A 21,127-nucleotide genomic window follows, 5' to 3' on the forward strand; every position below is an offset into this window, starting at 1 on the left:
GTTTATCTTCAGGAAATCACTGAAGGCATATATTATGTTATCATAATAATCTAATGCGGCAATAAGATTGTAACATGGCCACTGTGTATTTACTAGGAGGACACTTGAGCATTTTACTCTTAAATGTGATGTTGTTTGATGCTAAATAACTTTTAATTGTTTAAATTAAACGTACTGACTGATATTAAAGTCATGTTTACACCATTTCTGCATTTTTAAATCTCGGTAACAGCTGGAGGTTTGTAGCCCACAGCATGTTACTGCAATGTTAACAGTGCTGGTCCTATACTTCCGGGTTTCTTCCCACCGCAGCCTTTGGTTCTTTAAAATAGCGGTCGCGTGAAATAAGCGTATGGTGGGGCGCCACACCAAAATTCATCCCCCCAAGACTACATTACAGCTTCTCATTCAGAACATTCAGTCTTTATTTTAATTAATAGCGGGTTATAAATCACACCAAAACGTATTAAAAGGTAAGTGAATTATAACAGCGCAAACTGTAGTTGTAGTAGTGCTGTGCGATATTTGTTTAACCCTTTAAGGTGACGTGCTGACTGGCTCACTGACAGGGCTGCGTGATGCGTGAGGCCGGCAAACCCAACGTAGCTTTCAGTGATGACGAACACAGTTTCCATAATTATACTTTACAGATAAAGGTCTGTGGCTCTGCATACAAAGACTTTATCTTGCTGGAGTTTATAGCCATTTCACTTTACTTCAGGACGGATTAATGCCGCTCTGTAGGTCTATTGGAGACTTTCATAATTATTCCTAGCCAATCTAATAAATGTTGGAGACATACTGACTACATAAACACACTAAATCGCACTTCAGCAGTGTTGATTTGAGCACACAAGAAAATCTGCACTTGAGCAGAGTATAGAGGAAATCAGCGCGCAAGCTAAGAGATTCACATGCTCGTGTTACACAAATGCGATCTCGACTTGTAATAACCCGCTAAAGACATTTGTCATTGAAATAACACCATAGGTAGTTGGTAGATCTGTGCAAAAGGCCTAAAAAATCCTAGAGGACACCCTGTAACCTATATTCCAGAATACAGATATGTTTTCAATGACTTTTCCAAAACTTTGTGGGCTTTTCTGTTTTTCCAAAACTTTCCCAGGCCTGGAAAATGCCATGTCAAAATACCATAACTTTTCCAGGTTTTTCACAACCGTATGATGTGAAGCTGTGTGAAGTTTCAGCTGAAAATAGCACACAAATAATGTCTTATAACTCTCTGAAACAAACCCCTTTAGGCTTTAATCCTAATTGTGCTGCTTTGGTGACTGTCGCTTTAAATTCAAATGAGATTGTGCTCTTTTCAGAAAAGGGCGGAGCTCCAAATGCCTGTGTGTCAGCATAGTGGCAGATTAAAACAGGACTAACGTCATCTCAAAACGTCAAAAGTGAAAATATAGAAAAAATATCTCAGAAAAAGGCAGTCTATGGAGACTACAGTGTTTATTAGTGCAAAACTCTAATGATGGACGGCTGCTTCTCACTCAGGGCTGTTTATGCTAATGGAGAGAGATTATGACTAATACGCAGGGCTTTCTCCGTACAAAGGGAGAATGTCAATCAAAGTGTTTCTGCAGACTGTTTTTATCAAGTCTGATTATAAAAAATAGTATTAATTAATGTTTACCATTAGAGGCTGGTCATATTTACATATTATTGCCATGCAACTGCATTTAAACCCCTTAAAAAGTGATTTTTGCATATCAAATCCCCTTTAAATATACATTTTGCTCTTTTTATTTTATTAGCAAGTCAAAAATGCACTTCAGAGACGCACATCTAACTATTTTCCCCCCTTTTTTCATGCAACCGGATATATTGGTTAGTCTATAGTACGGGGGCCGTCCCCATGCCTCAAACGAAAAGTTTACAACCCGAGCGCTTCAGACAGACACTCAGCTTGAAGAGTTAGCCTGTGTGGGCTAGCAAGAGCATTGCATAATAATGACATGAATTCACCGAGCCTTTTGATTGAATGACATCAAGACATTTATTCCACATACGAGGAGGGTTTACTCAATCTGGGAGTAACACACTGACTGTGTAAAAGGGAAACATGTGAGTAATGCGCCCAATGGCCTGGCGTTAGCTGATTACGTGGCTTTTGGTAAAAGTACAGCAGGCCAGTATTACTCAGTGTTAAGTGCTGACTGTCGGATTTGTGCAGTGTTTCCTTTAGACTTCACACCGCGTCTGACCCAAATCTGGTATCTACTCATTTAATGCAGAAAACAGAAGAGAAAACTGTGTTTGCAAACTCATTTTAGAGTTTAATGATGCGACTCCTTTGGGGTTATTAATCGTGGCTAAATCAATTGGGAACAGAGTGGATGAAGGGGTTATTCTTTCCAGAAAAGAAGAGGCTGTGCAAGTTTTTACACTCTAAAAATGCTGGGTTGTTTTAACCCAGCGTTTGGTCAAATATAGACAATTTGGGTTCAAAAGTGAAATTTATCCGATGTTGGGTTTGTCAAAGTTTGACTTAATGAGGAGTTAAAATAACCCAGCATTTTTTAAAGTGAACATTCATTGACAGATTTTAAACTTTTTGGGTTTTATTTAACTTTAAACTGGTGACTCAGTGAAGATAAACAGATTTGAAACTATTTAATGCTTAAAACAGTGTTTGTGAACTCATTTTAGCTTAATAATGTGACACTTTTGGGGTTATTAAATGTGGCTGAATCCATTGGGAATGGAGTAGATGAAGGGGTTTTCCTTTCCAGAAAAAAATGGCAGTGCAAGTTTTTACACTCAAAAAATGCTAGATTGTTTTAACCCAGTGTTTGGTCAAATATGGACAAACCCAGTCAACCATTGGGTTCAAAAGTGTCATTTAAATTTAATTGAGAAAATTAATACAAAATTTTAGTGTGCACATATAACGAAAGATTATCAACGATTTTGGTTTTATTTACCATGACACTGGTGACTCAGTGAAGATAAACAGATTTTAAAGTATTTAATGCTTACAACAGTGTTTGTAAACTCATTTTGGTTTAATGACGTGACTCTTTTAGGGTTATTAAATGTGGGATGTGTGCTAAATCCATTGGGAATGGAGTGAATGTAGGGTTTTTTTCTAGAAAAGAAAAGGCAGTGCAAGTTTTTACACAAAACAAAACAAAACACTGGGTTGCTTTAACCCAATGTTTGGCCAAATATGGACAAACCCAACCAAGCATTGGGTTCAAAAGTGTCATTTAAATGTAATTAAGAAAATTAGTCCAATGTTGGGTTTCTCAATCTTTGACCCAATGTTTTAGCATGTTTTAGAGTGCACATTTAATGAAAGATTCAAAAGTTTTGGGTTTAATTTAACATGAAACTGGTGGATTACTGAAGATAAACCAACTTTAAACTCATTTAATGCATGAAATATTGTTTGTGAACTCCTTTTAGTTTAATGATGTGACACTTTTGGGGTTATTAAATGTGGCTAATCCCATTGGGAATGGAGTGGATGAAGGGGTTTTCCTTTCCAGAAAAGAAAAGGCAGTGCAAGTTTTTACACAAAAACAAAACAAAACACTGGGTTGTTTTAATCCAATGTTTGGCCAAATATGGACAAACCCAACCAACCATTGGGTTCAAAAGTGTGATTTAAATTTAATTAAGAAAATTAGTCCAATGTTGGGTTTCTCAATCTTTGACCCAATGTTGGGTTGAAACAACCCAGCATGTTTTAGAGTGCACATTTAATGAAAGATTCTAAACTTTTGGGTTTAATTTAACATGAAACTGGCGGATTACTGAAGATAAACCAACTTAAAACTCATTTAATACAGAAATTATTGTTTGTAAACTGATTTTAGTTTGATGATGTGAATATTTTGGGGTTGTTAATCGTGGCCATATCCATTGAGAACATAGGGGATGAAGGGGTTTTCCTTTCCAGAAAAGAAATGGCAGTGCACGTTTTTACACTCTAGAAAATGCTGGGTGGTTTTAATCCAATGTATGGCCAAATATGTACAAACCTAACCAACCATTGGGTTCAAAAGTGTCATTTAAATTTAATCGAGGAAATTAATCCAACATTGGGTTTGACAATATTTGGCTCAAATGTTGGGTCAAAACAACCCACCATGTTTTAGTGTGTACATTTACTGACAGATTACAAATTTTTTTGGGTTTAATTTAATATGAAACTGGTGAATCATTGAAGATAAAGACTTTAAACTAATTTAATGCATGAAATATTGTTTGTGAACTCCTTTTAGTTTAATGATGTGACACTTTTGGGGTTATTAAATGTGGCTAATCCCATTGGGAACGGAGTGGATGAAGGGGTTTTCCTTTCCAGAAAAGGCGGTGCAAGTTTTTACACTCTAGAAAATGCTGGGTTGTTTTAACCCAATGTTTGGCCAAATATGGACAAACCCAACCAACCATTGGGTTCAAAAGTGTCAGTTAAACTTAATTAATTCAACATTGGGTTTGTCAATGTTTGACCCAAATGTTGAGTTAAAGCAACCCACCATCTTTTAATGTGTACATTTAATGAGAGATTATAAACTATTTGGGTTTAATTTAAGATGAAACTGGTGAATCATTGAAGATAACGACTTTAAACTAATTTAATTCATAAAACAGTGTTTGGTTTAATGATGTGACACTTATGGGGTTATTGAATGTAGCTAAATCTATTGCGAACAGAGTGGATGAAGGGGTTTTCCTTTCCAGAAAAGAAAAGGCAGTGCAAGTTTTTACACTCTAAAAAATGCTGGGTTGTTTTAGCCCAGTGTTTGGTCAAATATGGAATAACCATTGGGCTCAAAAGTGTCATTAAAATTTAAATCGTGAAAATTAATCAAACTTTGGGTTTGTCAATCTTTGACCCAATGTTGGGTAAAAACAATCCAGCATGTTTTAAAGTGTACGTTCAATGACAGATTATGAACTTTTTGGATTTAATTTAACATGATACTGGTGACTCATTGAAGATAAACAGACTTTAAACTCATTTAATACATAAAACAGAGTTTGTGAACTCATTTTAGTTTATGATGTGACTTTTGGGGTTTTTAAATGTGGCTGAATCCATTGAGAATTAATTTTTCTTTCCAGAAAAGAAAAGGCAAGTTTTGAGACTCTAAAAATGCTGGGTTGTTATAACCTAATGTTTGGCCAAATATGGACAAACCCAACCAACCATTGGGTTCAAAAGGTCACTTAAATTTAATTGAGAAAATTAATCCAATGTTGGGTTTGTCGATGTTTTGACCCAATGTTGGGTTAAAACAACCCAGCCTGTTGTAATGTGAACATTTAATGAAAGATTGTAATCTTTTTTGATTTAACATAAAACTGGTGACTCACTGAAGATAAACAGATTTTAAACTCATTTAATGCTTAAAACAATGACTGACACGTATGGGGTTATTGAATGAGGCTGAATCCATTGGGAACAGAGTGGATGAAGGGGTTTTCCTTTCCAGAGAAGAAAAGGCAGTGCAAGCTTTTACATTCTAGAAAAGTAAAACACTGGGTTGTTTTAACTTAATGTTTGGCCAAATATGGACGAACCCAACCAACCATTGGGTTCAAAAGTGTCATTTAAATGTAATTGAGAAAATTAATCTAATGTTGGGTTTGTCAATTTTTGACCCAATGTTGGGTTAAAACAGCCCAGCCTGTTTTAGTAGTTTTTAGTTATTAAATGTAGCTGAATACACTGGTAACGAAGTAGATGAAGGGGTTTTTCTTTCCAGAATAGAAAAGGTGGAGAAATTTTTACACTCTAAAAATGCTGTATTTTTATTAACCCAGTGTTTGGTCAAAAATGGACAAACCCAACCAACCACAGGGGTCAAAATTCTCATTTTAAATTAACCGGGAGAATGAATCCAATGTTGGTTTTGACAAAGTTTGACCCAATATTGGGTTAAAACAATCCAGCATTTTTTATAGTGAACATTTAATGAAAGATTATCAATTGTTGGGTTTAATTTAACATTAAACTGGTGACTCAGTGAAGATAAAAACATTTGAACCTATTTAATGCTTAAAACAGTGTTTGTGAACTCATTTTAGTTTAATGACTGACACTTTTGGGGTTATTAAATGTGGCTGAATCTATTGACAATGAGGTTTTCCTTTCCAGAAAACAAAAGGCAGTGCAAGTTTTTACACTCTAGAAAAGTAAAACACAGTTTTTTTAATTCAATGTTTGGTCAAACATGGACAAACCCAACCCAACCATTGGGTTCAAAAGTGTCATTTAATTAAGAAAATTAATCAAATGTTGGATTTGTCAATGTTTGACCCAATGTTGGGTTAAACAACCCAGCATGTTTTAGTGTGTAAGTTTAATGACAGATAATAAACTTGGTTTTGGTTTAATTTAACAGTTTTTAGAGTGTAAAAACTTGCACTGCCTCTTCTTTTCTGGAAAGGAAAACCCCTTCATTCACTCCATTCCCAATAGATTTAGCCACATTTAATAACCCCAAAAGTGTCACATCATTAAACTAAAATGAGTTTACAAACACTGTTTTAAGCATTAAATAGGTTCAAATGTTTTTATCTTCACCAAGTCACCAGTTTTATATTAAATTAAACCCAAAGAGTTGATAATCTTTCATTAATTGTACATTATAATATGCTGGATTGTTTTAACCCAATATTGGGTCAAACTTTGTTAAAATCAACATTGGATTAATTCTCCCGGTTAATTTAAAATGAAAATTTTGAACCCAAAGGTTGGTTGGGTTCAAATGAGTTTGTAAACTCATTTTAGTGAAACTCTTGGGGTTGTTAAACATAGCTGAATCTACTGGGAATGGAGTAGATGAAGGGGTTTTCCTTTCCCAAAAAGAAAAAGCAGTGCACGTTTTTACACTTTAAAAATGCTGGGTTTTGGATGCAAGAGTTTAGGATTGTACTGTTTGATTCAGAGAGAGAGAAAATTTGAACTAGTTTTGTTTTCTGCCGATAGACTGGAACAATTGTTGTATTACTGAGCCCTTACATATGATATTGCAACTCCCTGACTAATATGCATCAATATAAACAGAGTTCAACTAAAAACGCTGGATTGTTTTAAACTAATGGTTGGTCAATTATGGACAAATCCAACCATTTTGTACCAAAATGTCATTTTAATTTAACTGAGAAAATTAATCAAGCGTAGGGTTTGTCAATGTCTGACCCAATGTTGGGTTAAAACAACCCAGTTTGTTGTGATAGATATACAAAAGATATGTTAAAGAATATTGGAAACTGGTAACCATTTCCTTGCCTAGTATTTGTATTTTTATGTATGTTTATGGAGGTCAATGGTTATCAATTTCCAATATTTTTAAATATATATATATATATATATATATATATATATATATATATATATATATATATATATATATATATATATCAGGTACAGTAAATAGAGATCAAACTTAAATGTTTGAGTGAACTATCCCTTTAAAGGTTATTCACTGATGTTTAAATGAAACTGTGAATGCTGAATTGCCCACATTGCAGCTTCCCTCAACCAAAATGCCAACAATAAGTCAATAAACACTTAATTTAGGCTTCTTACTTACAACAGTTATGAGGGGGGTTTCTTTAGAAAGCCCCTCATCTGTTGTCACCGGATAAACCCCAAATTTCAAAATAACAATTGAAACCGGAGGCTGTCAAACGAGTGTAATAAACCCCCATCGTTCTTTGATACACATTCAGGGAGTTTCCCTCAAAGGGGAAACAAAAATAACCAAACTCATTGCAACTTTCATGCAAGATTTCCCTCAAGTTTCTTTTTTCCTGTTCCTTCAGGGTCTTATTCATGAAACATGAGCACGACAGCTTTCCATTGAAAACGTGTGTGCAATTCTTTGAACGCATGCTAATTTTGTTACGCAATCTCATCCCGATACCTGATATAAGTTGTTCTGGATATCCATCAGCTCTGGAGGGAACAGATCTACCAAATGCTGTGCAAATTTCAGCTCTTCGTGAATGATGGCCAAGTGGAGAATCCTGGAAACACAAAAACAAGAAAAGCTGATGGTTAAAAGCTGAAGTAGAGCCGACGTCGGTAAAGGGAAGGAACTGTCTTGCAAACCGCAGTCTAAAAGCAGCTCGATGTGTGATGGAAAAAAAAAATTAGGTTGAATGATACTGAGAAATATGTCACAGTAAAGCGAATGGCAGCGGCTCGCATTCAAGCATTGCGCAACGATGGAACTTTCTTTTATAAACGCATCCACATCAGAGCTCGTCTTGCTATCTAATGATTAAAAACTGCATGGGTTACTGAAAATCTCACACTTACAAGAAGGACAACAAAGCTGATGTGGAGTCGAGGAAATATGAAGACATTTTCACAGCGAATTTCATTTTAAAAAGTTCCAGAAATGAATTAACATTGACATTTGTCATGCAGAATTCACGTTTGCAGCGTCTAACTTGTGTGGTGACAGAATTATAATTTATTATTAATACCAGGGCTGCACAATATATCATTTCAGCATCGATATCGCAGTGTGTGTATTCACAATGTGTGTGTTTTAGTCACAATCGCAGCATCTCAAATGTGGAGTTGGCATTATTGTTGATCAAGAATGTGCAGTGTTTACATTTTATATTACATTTGATTATTCATTCATTTTCTTTTCAGCTTAGTCTCTTTATTAATCTGGGGTCGCCACAGCGGAATGAACCGCCAACTTATCTAGTACATGTTTTACGCAGCAGATGCCCTTCTAGCCACAACCCATCACAGACATACACTACGGCCAATTTAGCTTACCCAATTTACCTACAGCACATGTCTTTCTGTGGGGGAAACCCGGAGGAAACCTACACGAACACGGAGAGAACATGCAAACTCCACACTGAAATGCCAACCGACCCAGCCGAGACTCGAACCAGCGACTTTCTTTTTGTGAGGCGACAAAATATTGATGCTGATTTATTGAGATAATTCCACTCTGTATACATTATCAATGTAGCCAATTATCAATATTTAATTAAAGGTACTAAAGATCTGAGCTAACTCATCAGCCTTGCACTGCTACCATTTACCACTTAGGCAACAGTACTTAAGGTGGCGCTGTAATGTCAGATCGAACACATATCAATGTTGCAAATCCTCAAAATATATGTGCTGTTAATAAAATACATATTAATTTTTGATGCATTTTCCCTTCTTCATTTACAAATATGATCGATTATGGATGGTTTTCTTGTAATGCATCATGAGCTATGATAATCAAGGGCAAAATCTCACGATAATATCGTATCGTATTGCTGTACCTGAATATCTGACTACTTATTTCACTTATTATCTTATTCATTTACACCTGCGATTTCTTTCATTCACTCCACTACACGATTACTCCAATATAAGTTAATTATTTCATCCCAAATAGAGCTATTCAAGTCATCTGCCGAAATTGTTTTCATATCGCGATATATATCAGAGAACAAAAAAATATCGCAATGTCAGGTTTTTCCAGTATGGTGCAGCCCTAAATATTACTATTATCAGTCCATCTCCCAACCTCATTATTATTAATATTACACCTGCATGTTCAAACTTCATACGTAAAATGAGCTGAATCAACTGAATCAATTTTTCGACAACTTAATTGTTTTATGCTCAATCAACTTAAAGCAATAACTTCACTTAATCGATCTGTATTGGGTGAGAATTGTGTGGAAAGCAGTATTTTTATAGTGTATTGTTATTACCATTATCAACATTATGTGTTACTGTATGTGATTTGTGTTTTGTTTGACCTGTTTGTTTTTTGTTTGCATGATTTGCCTCCTGTAATTAATATTCTGCACTTATTGCATTAATAAATTTGTATTAATATTGTTCCACAACTTTGCAGATTTTACTGCGATTGTGTGGAATCCAGCCTCTTTTGCAGTGAAATAAATGCAGACTTTGTGAGGGGGAAGCAAAACTGATTTAAGAGTTCAAACATGACCTGGACTGGTTGCATAAATGTTCGAGTGCATCTGAGTCACAAATAACCGGTAAATAATGCGTGCAGGAAAATCAATTAATGCATACTCATTGTCTTTATTTCCAATCCTCTAGCTGCCATATTTCCTCTCAGGTGTGTAATTTCTCACCTACTTTCCCCACATGCGATAACCTTTTACAGTAAGCCAGGAGGAAACAGGTAGAAGCCAGCGGTTTCAGCATGTAAATATTGTGAGAGGGCTTCGGTGTCATCAATCTGACTGTGGAAAACAAGCATGATTCATTTTGTATGTGAAATTTGCAGGTTTTTCCTCATCAAAACATGCACATTCGGTCATTGTTTATTCCACCTTATGACCTTGCTTTGTGAAACACAAACAAAGAGAGCGTTTACCCTGCTTTATTTAACCATTTCATGAAAGTGAATGCCATAAAAAGTGTCTTGTATGCTACATTTCATAATGCTGTAGCAATTATGCGAAGGTAATGTCAGAATTTTGATTACAATCCTCCGAGACATCCTGGTCTTGTTTTAAAGAAGATACATCGAAGTTTCTTGCACAGATGTATGAGGTTTAAATACGAAGAAAAAAGCTATAAGTTTGTTAAGTTTACCTTGTTTACTAATATTGTAATGTATTGTAAAGCAATTAAATAATTATAAATCAAAATTTGGTTCACCATAAAAACTATGCTAAATAAAAGCTATAAGACTAAAGAAGTTGTGTTCCAAATTTGAGACTGATACCACAAAATAAAAGTTTTTTTGTGAGCTGCTATACTGACGAAGGCCACTAGGTGACGTCAATGCAGTCACAAAGCAATTTAAAACTTGCAAATTCATATGATCTCTTATAATTAAAATTATGCTTAATAAAAGCTATAAGACTAAAGAAGTTGTGTTCCAAAATTGAGACTGATACCACAAAATAAAACATTTTTGTGAGCTGCTATACTGACGAAGGCCACTAGGTGACGTCAATGCAGTCACATGGCAATTCGTAACTTTTTGAATCAGTTGCAAATTCGTATGATCTCTTATAATTATAAATATACTAAATAAAAGCTTTAGGTCTAAAGCAGTTTTGTTCTAAATTTAAGACTAATATCACAAAACCCGTTTTTGGTGAGCTGCTATACCAACAAATGCCACTAGGTGATGTCAAAGCAATCTCATGGCAATTCGTAAGTTTTTTATTTAGTTGCAAATTCGTATGATCTCTTATAATTAAAATTATACTAAATAAAAGCTGTAGGACTAAAGAGGCTTTGTTCCAAATTTGACAGTGATATCACAAAATACATTTTTTGGGAGCTGCTATACCAACAAAGGCCACTAGGTGACGTCAATGCAATCTCATAGCAATTCGCAAATTTTTTTTTTTTATTAGTTGCAAATTTGTATGAATTCTTATAATTAAAATTATACTAAATAAAAGCTGTAGGACTAAAGAGGCTGTGTTCCAAATTTGGGACTGATATCACAAAATAAAAAAAGATTTTTGTGAGCCGCTATACCACAAAGGCCACTAGGTGACGTCAATGCAATCTTATGACAATTTGTAACTGAATTAGTTGCAAATTCATATGATCTCTTATAATTATAAATATACTAAATAAATGCTTTAGGTCAAAGCAGTTTTGTTCCAAATTTGAGACAAAATTTCACAAAACACGTTTTTGGTGAGCTGCTATACCAACAAATGCCACTGGGTGATGTCATTGCAATCTCATGGCAATTCGTAACTTTGTTATTCAGTTGCAAATTCATATGATCTCTTATAATTATACTAAATAAAAGCTATAGGTCTAAAGAGGCTTTGTTCCAAAGTTGAGACTGATATCACAAAATAAGAGTTTTTTGTGAGCTGCTATACCAACAAATGCCACTAGGTGACGTCAATGCAATGTCACCGCAATTCAGAACTTAATAATTAGAAAATTTGTATGATCTCTCATTATTATACAAAATAAAAGCTGTAGGACTAAAGAGGCTTTGTTCCAAATTTGAGAGTGATATCACAAAATACTTTTGTGAGCTGCTATACCAACAATGGCCACAAGGTGACGTCAATGCAATCGCATGGCAATTCGTAACTTTGAATTAGTTGCAAATTCGTATGATCTCATTCAGTCATTCATTTTCCTTCGGCTTAGTGTCTTTTTCAGAGGTCGCCACAGCTGAATGAACCGCCAAGCATTCCAGCGTATGTTTTACACAGCCAATGCCCTTCCAGCTGCAACCCAGTACTGGGAAACACCCATACACACTCAATCACACTCATACACTATGGCCATCTTAGTTCATCCAATTCACCAATAGCGCATGTGTTTGGACTGTGGGGGAAACCGGAGCACCTGGAGGAAACCCACGACAACACGGGGAGAACATGTAAACTCCACAGAGAAACGCCAACTGGTCCAGCCGAGACTCGAACCAGTGACCTTCTTGCTGTGAGCAAACAGTGCTAACCACTAAGTCTCCTCACAACAGTATTTATTATAGCAGTATGAAGCAGAGTAAGACTAAAAGAAGCGAAGAAATTACTGATGAGAGATGAGTGTGAAAAAAGCAGCGGAGCTTTTATTATGCCTCAGGCGTTTTAAATGACTTGATGAGCTCAGTAGAATTATTTTGGGTTTAAACAGCTCAGTCTTAAAAGACACGAGCTAACTACTACATAGTGAATAAGTAATATTCAAACAACGGTTTTCACACAATTTAACGAAGAATACTTCGGGGGCACCGCCCACTTTTGCATTTATGGGCGTGGTTTGTGCAAGCAGTTGGGCAGTCCAAATTACTTTTAGAAAAATGTAAATGAAGGGTGTGTGACGTCCTTAGCATGAACACACTTCACATACACGGTCGTTAAAATTGGCATACGTACAAACTCTGTGTATTTGGTATCATCTACTCTGAACTATTTGTTCTTTTTCAAATATTACCCAAATGATGTTGAACAGATTCAGGAATTTTTCCACAGTATTTCCTATAATATTTTTTCTTCTGGAGAAAGTCTTATTTGCTTTCTTTCGGCTAGAATAAAAGCAGTTCTTAATTTTTTAAACCCATTTTAAGGTCAATATTATTAGCCCCCTTCAGCAATATTTTGGATTGTCTACAGAACAAACCCCTGTTATACAATGACTTGCCTAATTACCCTAAGTTAAACCTAATTAACCTAGTTAAGCCTTTAAAAGCCGCAATACTAGCATCTTGAATAGTATCTAGTCAAATATTATGTACTGTGCCTTTAAATACAGCCCATAACTGTTTTAAACATGCACGTGACAGTTAACAACTTAAATTAAAGTTACTGTATAATCAGAAATGCATGCATCTCATTTAAATGCTTCACTTGTTAAGTTAAGTATACCCGGAAAGACTTAGAGTTCATATTTACGATGTTTGCAATGCTAATAAAACCACTACCTTCAACCCCAATCATGAAAGTGCATTCCTGGAGTGGGACAACACTCAGTTCTTGACACTTCCTGGGGATTTCATACGGCCTGTGACTTTTCTTTACTCTGATAACACTCAGGAAAAAAAAAGACAATGGAGTTTTGTTCTTGCAACAGCACCTAAAAGCCGATGCATGACTCAAAGTGAATCAAGACGTTCTCAAAATAACAATCATACCATCACCCCGGCCTGTCACTATGAAAACAGTGAAGAATTGAATTGAAAGCAGGCTGACATTAAGCAGAATGCGTGTGTGCCCACTTGTGCGGTGGATGTTTTTGAACGCATATACGTTACAAACCCAACCACTATCTAGTGTAAAGGTCAGTGCTTGCATAAACATGTTTATTACATGACACATGCTCTAAAACCATTAAAAAAAATCACATGAATATGTGCGTCTAAAGCTTTGCACTTTTCAAAACGCTGCCATCAGAGCGTGTTTTCTGAGTCAATGAGGGGGAATTCCACGCTTGTCTGCATACTTCTGCTTTCTGCTTCTCATGCGCCATAAACGGCAGATCCAGTTTCTAGATGTCTGTTAACTGACTGCAGTGTTAACACAGAAAAGCCTGCTACTGCAATCAAAACTGCATCTGTCATATGAGAATGTGTCACTCAGCCAACTTAAACAAATCACTCAAGTTTGTTTTAAAGAACGCATACGCAAAAATCTTGGCGTTTACTGGATGTAAAAAGGAAGAATGAGCCATTTTAAATCATGTTTCAATTGCAATGAATTAAAACAAATGCTTACAAATGAATGTGCATGCATTGGAAGGAGAGCTTATTTGTTTTCTTGCACTTAAAAAAGAATGCTGATATAGTTCTAACATCATAATTTGAAACTTTTTAGCCTATTTATCAAAGTTACTACGTCACTGTAAACAAAAATGTCTTGCTGTCTTAAATTTTTTTAGTTGAATCACATTAACTTTTCTAGTCATCTCAATTTACATCAATTAAAGTGTCTCAAATATGAAGTTAGACATCGTATAACTTAAAAAAATTACTTAAAACCTTTTAAAATAAGTTTATGCAACATAAATAAAATATTTGCTTACATTTTTTACAGTATACCAACTTCTTTTCGTGCACAAAGCCTCTCTAATTGGTTTAATATAACATTTAATGAATGGCCAACATTTAACTAATGACTTTCATTATTAAACTGATGAATTATCTCCATGCCACAAGGGATATTACATTAAAATTAAACTTGTTTGATCGTGTTAGGACTTTATAATCATGCCACAGAGGACATTTGTAGAGTGTAAAGCCATCTTTCTTAGATTAGTTATGGTATAATATGTCATATTCTTAGTCTTGCTTTGTTAGGGATTAAAATGAACCGATAGAGTCCAAACATAGACTGCAACCCACTCATAATAAACCACTGGTGTAAAGTCCCTTGTATATGAAAATGAATGCGTCTTTAAAATAACGAACAGCAAAATACTTATTCGATCAACACAATCCTTCCGCTGGAAAATATAGTCCCTAGTATAATATGCGTAAACTATTGATCCAAGTGGTGCTGCAGGTAAACGGTGAATATGTATCTCATGATATAGCTGTCACAATGTTTCAGTAGTTTCTCAAGACTGAAACAACATCGGAATTAATTATTAACCAAACACCTGTTATCACTGATCAAATATTGTTAAGAGTAGCAAAAACACGCACTATATTGCAATGAAAAATTTACACACTGGAAATTAACCGCAGAATTGTGTCTTGTGTATTTTTATAATGCAGAATGCGTGAATTTATATGTAAATAAATGAATGAATAAATAAATAGGACGCGTTTTAAAAAAAAATAAAATTACTCCGCGGCATGGTGCCAATCAAAACTTAATATTAGTAGGACCATATTGCTTAAAAATAGTTTATAAAACTCACAATAACCCATATTTACACATTAATATTAATTTAAAGAGCACTCAGGTTATATATTTAAACATGTCAATGAAGATCTACTTTTAATATCACTCCGCGGCGCGCAACGAATCAACACCTAACGTAAGGACCTCACTTAAAACTGTTAATAAAACTCAAAAACTCAATGTTTAGACAATAAAACTCACTGAAAATGCACTCAAGCGATACATTTGAACGTATAAATGAGGATTTAACGTACGTGTCTCCATCGTCAGTGACAGTGGTTAAGAAATTCACTTCCTCTTCAGTGTATTCACAGTCCGTCGCGTTTTTACATTCAGAAATTCTGAATTCTTCGATAAAATCCCCCAAACTCTCCACTGTTAGAGATGAAGAGCCGTAAGCAGAGTCCAGTCGCTCATCTGTACTGTGTTTATCCTTCTCCTCAGAGTTGGGCAGACTGGCAAACTGCTCTCTAGGTACAGACTCGATTCCGGAGTCGATCCGAATTTCGTCGAGTTCGGGTTTGCCATCTTTGTCGCCGCCGCCGCTCCGCGACATTTTGAAGCTTCAATGCGTATCGTCAATTTAGCAGAAAAACAATAAAAGTACGTAAAGAAATCACCGTGACATTATGACACCAGAGACACTCGCTTTTGTTTCTCATCCCACCACTGATGAATCCTCAGATAGTCCAATTACAGACGTCTCCGCGATGTATTTTCTATAATTGTTTGGTTTATTTACGTAAAGCGCGAGTTTGAGTTTAAGCGTAGGCTAGCAGACTTGGTAAAGTAATGAAACTTCTGCCACAAAAGCAGATAGTAATGTGAAGAGCATGGGGAAGCGATGTTGTAGGCGGAGTCAAATCGGCTTTTAATTCTACAGTGGGAATTCCCCACTGGGAGTGGCAAAACTGTCATTAGAGATCCAGTACAAATATACATGACAAGCCCATGGAATCTCCTGAAAGACGGTAGATTCAGACTGGTTCTCGATTTTGAGATCCCAGTCACTTCCTTTAACCACCTGTGGCTTCACCTGACTAGTTTTAAAGCTATAATCATGTCCTTAACAAACCCTGAATTGCTACAGTACTTTAATTTGGACTGGAGTTCCCCAGATTGCACAGAATCACATAGTATATATATATATATATATATATATATATATATATATATATATATATATATATATATATATATATATATATATATACATATATATATATATATATATATATATATATATACATACATACATACATACATACACATATATATAAATACATATGCATACACATATATATAAATACATATGCATACATATATATGCCCAACACTAATATATATATATATATAGATAGATAGATAGATAGATAGATAGATATTAGTGTTGGGCAGAAATTAATAGCAACTGACCACATCCAAAATAATATTTTTTTGACATAATTTAAGTGTGTGTACTGTGTATATTTATTATGTACATATAAATACACACAGGGATGCATGTATATTTGAGAAAATGTTTATGTTTATTTATATAACATATATACACTCACCAGCCACTTTATTAGGTACACCTGTCGAACTGCTTATTAACGCAAATTTCTAATCAGTCAATCACATGGCAGCAACTCAATGCATTTAGGCATGTAGACATGGTCAAGACGATCTGCTGCAGTTCAAAGCGAGCATCAGAATTGGGAAGAAAGGGGATTTAAGTGACTTTGAACATGGCATGGTTATTGGTGCCAGACAGGCTGGTCTGAGTATTTCAGAAACTGCTGATCTACTGGGATTTTCACGCACCACCATCTCTAGGGTTTACAGAGAATGGTCTGAAAAAGAGGAAATGTCCAGTGAGCGGCAGTTCTGTGGGCGCAAATGCCTTGTCGATGCCAGAGGTCAGAGGAGAATGGCCAGACTGGTTCCAGCTGATAGAAAGGCAACAGTAACTCCAATAAGCACTCGTTACAACCGAGGTCAGCAGAAGAGCATCTCTGAACACTCAACACATCCAACCTTGAGGCGGATGGGCTACAGCAGCAGAAGACCACACCGGGTGCCGCTCCTGTCAGCTAAGAACAGGAAACTGAGGCTACAATTCACACAGGCTCACCAAAACTGGACAATAGAAGATTGGAGAAATGTTGCCTGGTCTGATGAGTCTCCATTTCTGCTGCCACATTCAGATGGTCGGGTCAGATTTTGGCCTCAACAACATGAAAGCATGGATCCATCCTGCCTTGTATCAGCGGTTCAGGCTGGTGGTGGTGGTGTAATGGTGTGGGGGATATTTTCTTGGCGCACTTTGGGTCCATTAGTACCAATTGAGCATCATGCCAACGCCACAGCCTACCTGAGTATTGTTGCTGACCATGTCCATCCCTTTATGACCACAGTGTCTCCATCTTCTGATGGCTACTTCCAGCAGGATAACAAATCATGTCATAAAGCGTGAATCATGTCAGACTCAGACATTGTCAGACAATGAGTTCACTGTACTCAAATGGCCTCCACAGTCACCATAACTCAATCCACTTGAGCACTTTGGGATGTGGTGGAACGGGAAATTGGCATCATGGATGTGCAGCCGACAAATCTGCAGCAACTGTGTGATGCTATCATGTCAATATGGAGCAAAATCTCTGAGGAATATTTCCAGTATCTTGTTGAATCTATGCCATGAAGGATTAAGACAGTTCTGAAGACAAAAGGGGTCCAACCCGGTACAGCAAATTCCCTTCCAGCTGCAACCCAGCACTGGGAAACACCCATACACACTCTCACATTTACACACATACACTACAGCCAATTTAATTTAATTAATTCCCCTATAGTGCATGTGTTTGGACTGTGGGGGAAACCGGAGCACCCGGAGAAAACCCACACCAACATGGGAAGAACATGCAAACATCACACAGAAATGCCAACTGACCCAGCCGGGACTCAGACAAGCGACCTTTTTGCCGTGAGGTGACAGCGCTAAACACTGAGCCACCGTGCACCACAGTTTGACTGTAGTAAAAACAAATGCTACAGTATTTTTTCCCAGTTTGTAAAATACACTGTGGTTCAAAAACAATATAGTATTTTTTCATGTGGGTGAACAATTATTCCTCACAGATACATATTACGGCAAAACATTAGCATTTTTAAAAGTAGATTTATATAAATAGCAATTATTAATCTATAGTACCTTGTTGTTTGGAAATAAATGTTCATTAAACAGAAAAAACATCGCCATAAATGTCCTGCAGGTGGTGCTACAGCCTGTGTTTATATCCTCAATCACAGGTGATATCACAAATCCCCTTAAATCATAGGTCTCAACCTGGATTCCTGGAGGGCCGCAGCTCTGCACAGTTTTGCTCCAACCCTAATCAAACAGCTGATCCAATTAATCAAGGGGTTCAAGACTACAAGAGACTATTAAGCAGGCCTGAGTTGGAGGTGGTTTGTGCTAAACTATGTAGAGCTGTGACCCTTCAGGAATTGAGTTTGAGACCATTGTCTTAAAGGGACAGTTCACCCCAGGATGAAAATTTACTTATTTACTCTCCCTCAGATGGTTATAATATGAGTTTCTTTCCTCTGTTGAACACAAAAGAAGATATTATGAAGAATGCTGAAAACCTTTAACCATTGACTTCCATAGTAGGAAAAAGAAATACTATGGAAGCCAATGGTTAGATGTTTCCAACATTTTTCAAAACATCTTTTATGTTTTACAGTTGAAACATGTAAATGGTGAGTACATAATGGCAGAATTTAAATTTTTGGGTTAACTGTACCTTTTACGGTGACGCATTGCTGCCACACATATTTTTTCAGACTCAGCTATGTTGTTGTAACGACATCTTTTCTCGTAATAATGAGATGTTTTTTTGTTAAAACGACATCTATTCTCGTAAAACGACATAATTATCTAATTTAAACGACATCTTTTCTCGTAAAAGTGACATAGTTATCTTGTTAAAATGACATCTTTTCTCGTAAAACCGACATTTCTCGTTAAACATCTTTTCTTGTACAAGCGACATAATTATCTTATTAAAACGATTTTTTTTTTTCTCGTACAAGCGACATAATTATCTAGTTAAAACGCCATCATACAAGTGACATAATTATCTTGTTAAAACTACATCTTTTCTCGTACAAGTGACATAATTATCTCGTTAAAACGACATCTTTTCTCGTAAAACCGACATTTCTCGTTAAACAACATCTTTTCTCGCACAAGCGACATAATTATCTCGTTAAACAACATCTTTTCTCATACAAGTGACATAATTATCTCGTTAAAACTACATCTTTTCTCATACAAGTGACATAATTATCTCGTTAAAACTACATCTTTTCTCATACAAGTGACATAATTATCTCGTTAAAACTACATATTTTTTAGTAAAAGTGACATAATTATCTTGTTAAAATGACATCTTTTCTCGTACAAGTGACATAATTATCTTATTAAAACGATATTTTTTTTTTCTCGTACAAGCGACATAATTATCTAGTTAAAACGCCATCATACAAGTGACATAATTATCTCGTTAAAACTACATCTTTTCTCGTACAAGTGACATAATTATCTTGTTAAAACTACATATTTTTTAGTAAAAGCGACATAATTATCTCGTTAAAACGACATCTTTTCTCGTAAAACCGACATTTCTCGTTAAACAACATCTTTTCTCGCACAAGTGACATAATTATCTCGTTAAAACTACATCTTTTCTCATACAAGCGACATAATTATCTTGTTAAAACTACATATTTTTTAGTAAAAGCGACATAATTATCTCGTTAAACAACATCTTTTCTCGCACAAGCGACATAATTATCTCGTTAAACAACATCTTTTCTCATACAAGTGACATAATTATCTCGTTAAAACTACATCTTTTCTCATACAAGTGACATAATTATCTCGTTAAAACTACATATTTTTTAGTAAAAGTGACATAATTATCTTGTTAAAACGACATCTTTTCTCGTACAAGTGACATAATTATCTCGTTAAAACTACATATTTTTTCGTAAAAGCGACAAAATTATCTCGTTAAAACGACATCTTTTTTCGTAAAACCGACATTTCTCGTTAAAACGACATCTTTTCTCGCACAAGCGACATAATTATCTTGTTAAAATGACATCTTTTCTCGTACAAGCGACATAATTATCTCGTTAAAAGGCATCGTTTCTCGTACAAGTGACATAATTATCTCGTTAAACGACATCTTTTCTCGTAAAAGCTACATAATCTTGTTAAAACAACATCTTTTTTCGTACAAGCGACATAATTATCTGGTTAAAACGACATCTTTTCTCGTACAATCTAAAATTGTCTAGATATCATTTAGTTTTTTACAGTTATGTCTTTGTTGTTTTTATATACAGTAATTCACCGCGGTGTGTTTGATACCTCACCTCTCTCACACACACACACACTGGCTCTCATTCACTTTCATTACATTAAATAGAACATACGAAAACAAATGACGTAATACTGATAAATAAAATAACAAAAACAATAAGTAACAGTATATTTACCACTCAACATTTTAGGATAAAACAATAATAAACAGAATATTTCTCAAATCAACAATTTATATATACAATTTAGAAATCAGCGTGTCAGTGTGTGTGATAGCCTACCTTCCCCTCTCTCATTGTCATTCACTCCGCGTTCACGTGCTCTCGTGAACGCGCTTCATTAGCATACGCCGTCTGCATCGGGACGCGGGTCGGATCCTCAGTTTTGTTGACAGAAACACTGGTCCTGAAGGAGAAGATGCTCCTC

The 21,127-nt window shown here is 35.6% G+C and overlaps 1 protein-coding gene across 1 annotated transcript in view; it reads right to left on the reverse strand.

Moving 5' to 3' along the window:
* nfkbie (nuclear factor of kappa light polypeptide gene enhancer in B-cells inhibitor, epsilon) overlaps positions 1–16,175 on the reverse strand; it is a 30,685-nt gene extending 14,510 nt beyond the window's left edge. Inside the window, exons 1-2 of the mRNA XM_056481568.1 lie at positions 15,579–16,175; positions 7,905–8,007 (exon numbers count right to left, since the gene is read on the reverse strand). Of these exons, the coding sequence (XP_056337543.1) occupies positions 7,905–8,007; positions 15,579–15,880 (405 nt within the window). The 5' untranslated portion in view covers positions 15,881–16,175. The remainder of the gene's footprint in view (positions 1–7,904; positions 8,008–15,578) is intronic.
* Between the last annotated feature and the right edge of the window lie 4,952 nt (positions 16,176–21,127).

Source organism: Danio aesculapii, chromosome 20 (genome assembly GCF_903798145.1).
Source record: "Danio aesculapii chromosome 20, fDanAes4.1, whole genome shotgun sequence".
Classification (NCBI taxonomy): Eukaryota; Metazoa; Chordata; class Actinopteri; order Cypriniformes; family Danionidae; genus Danio; species Danio aesculapii.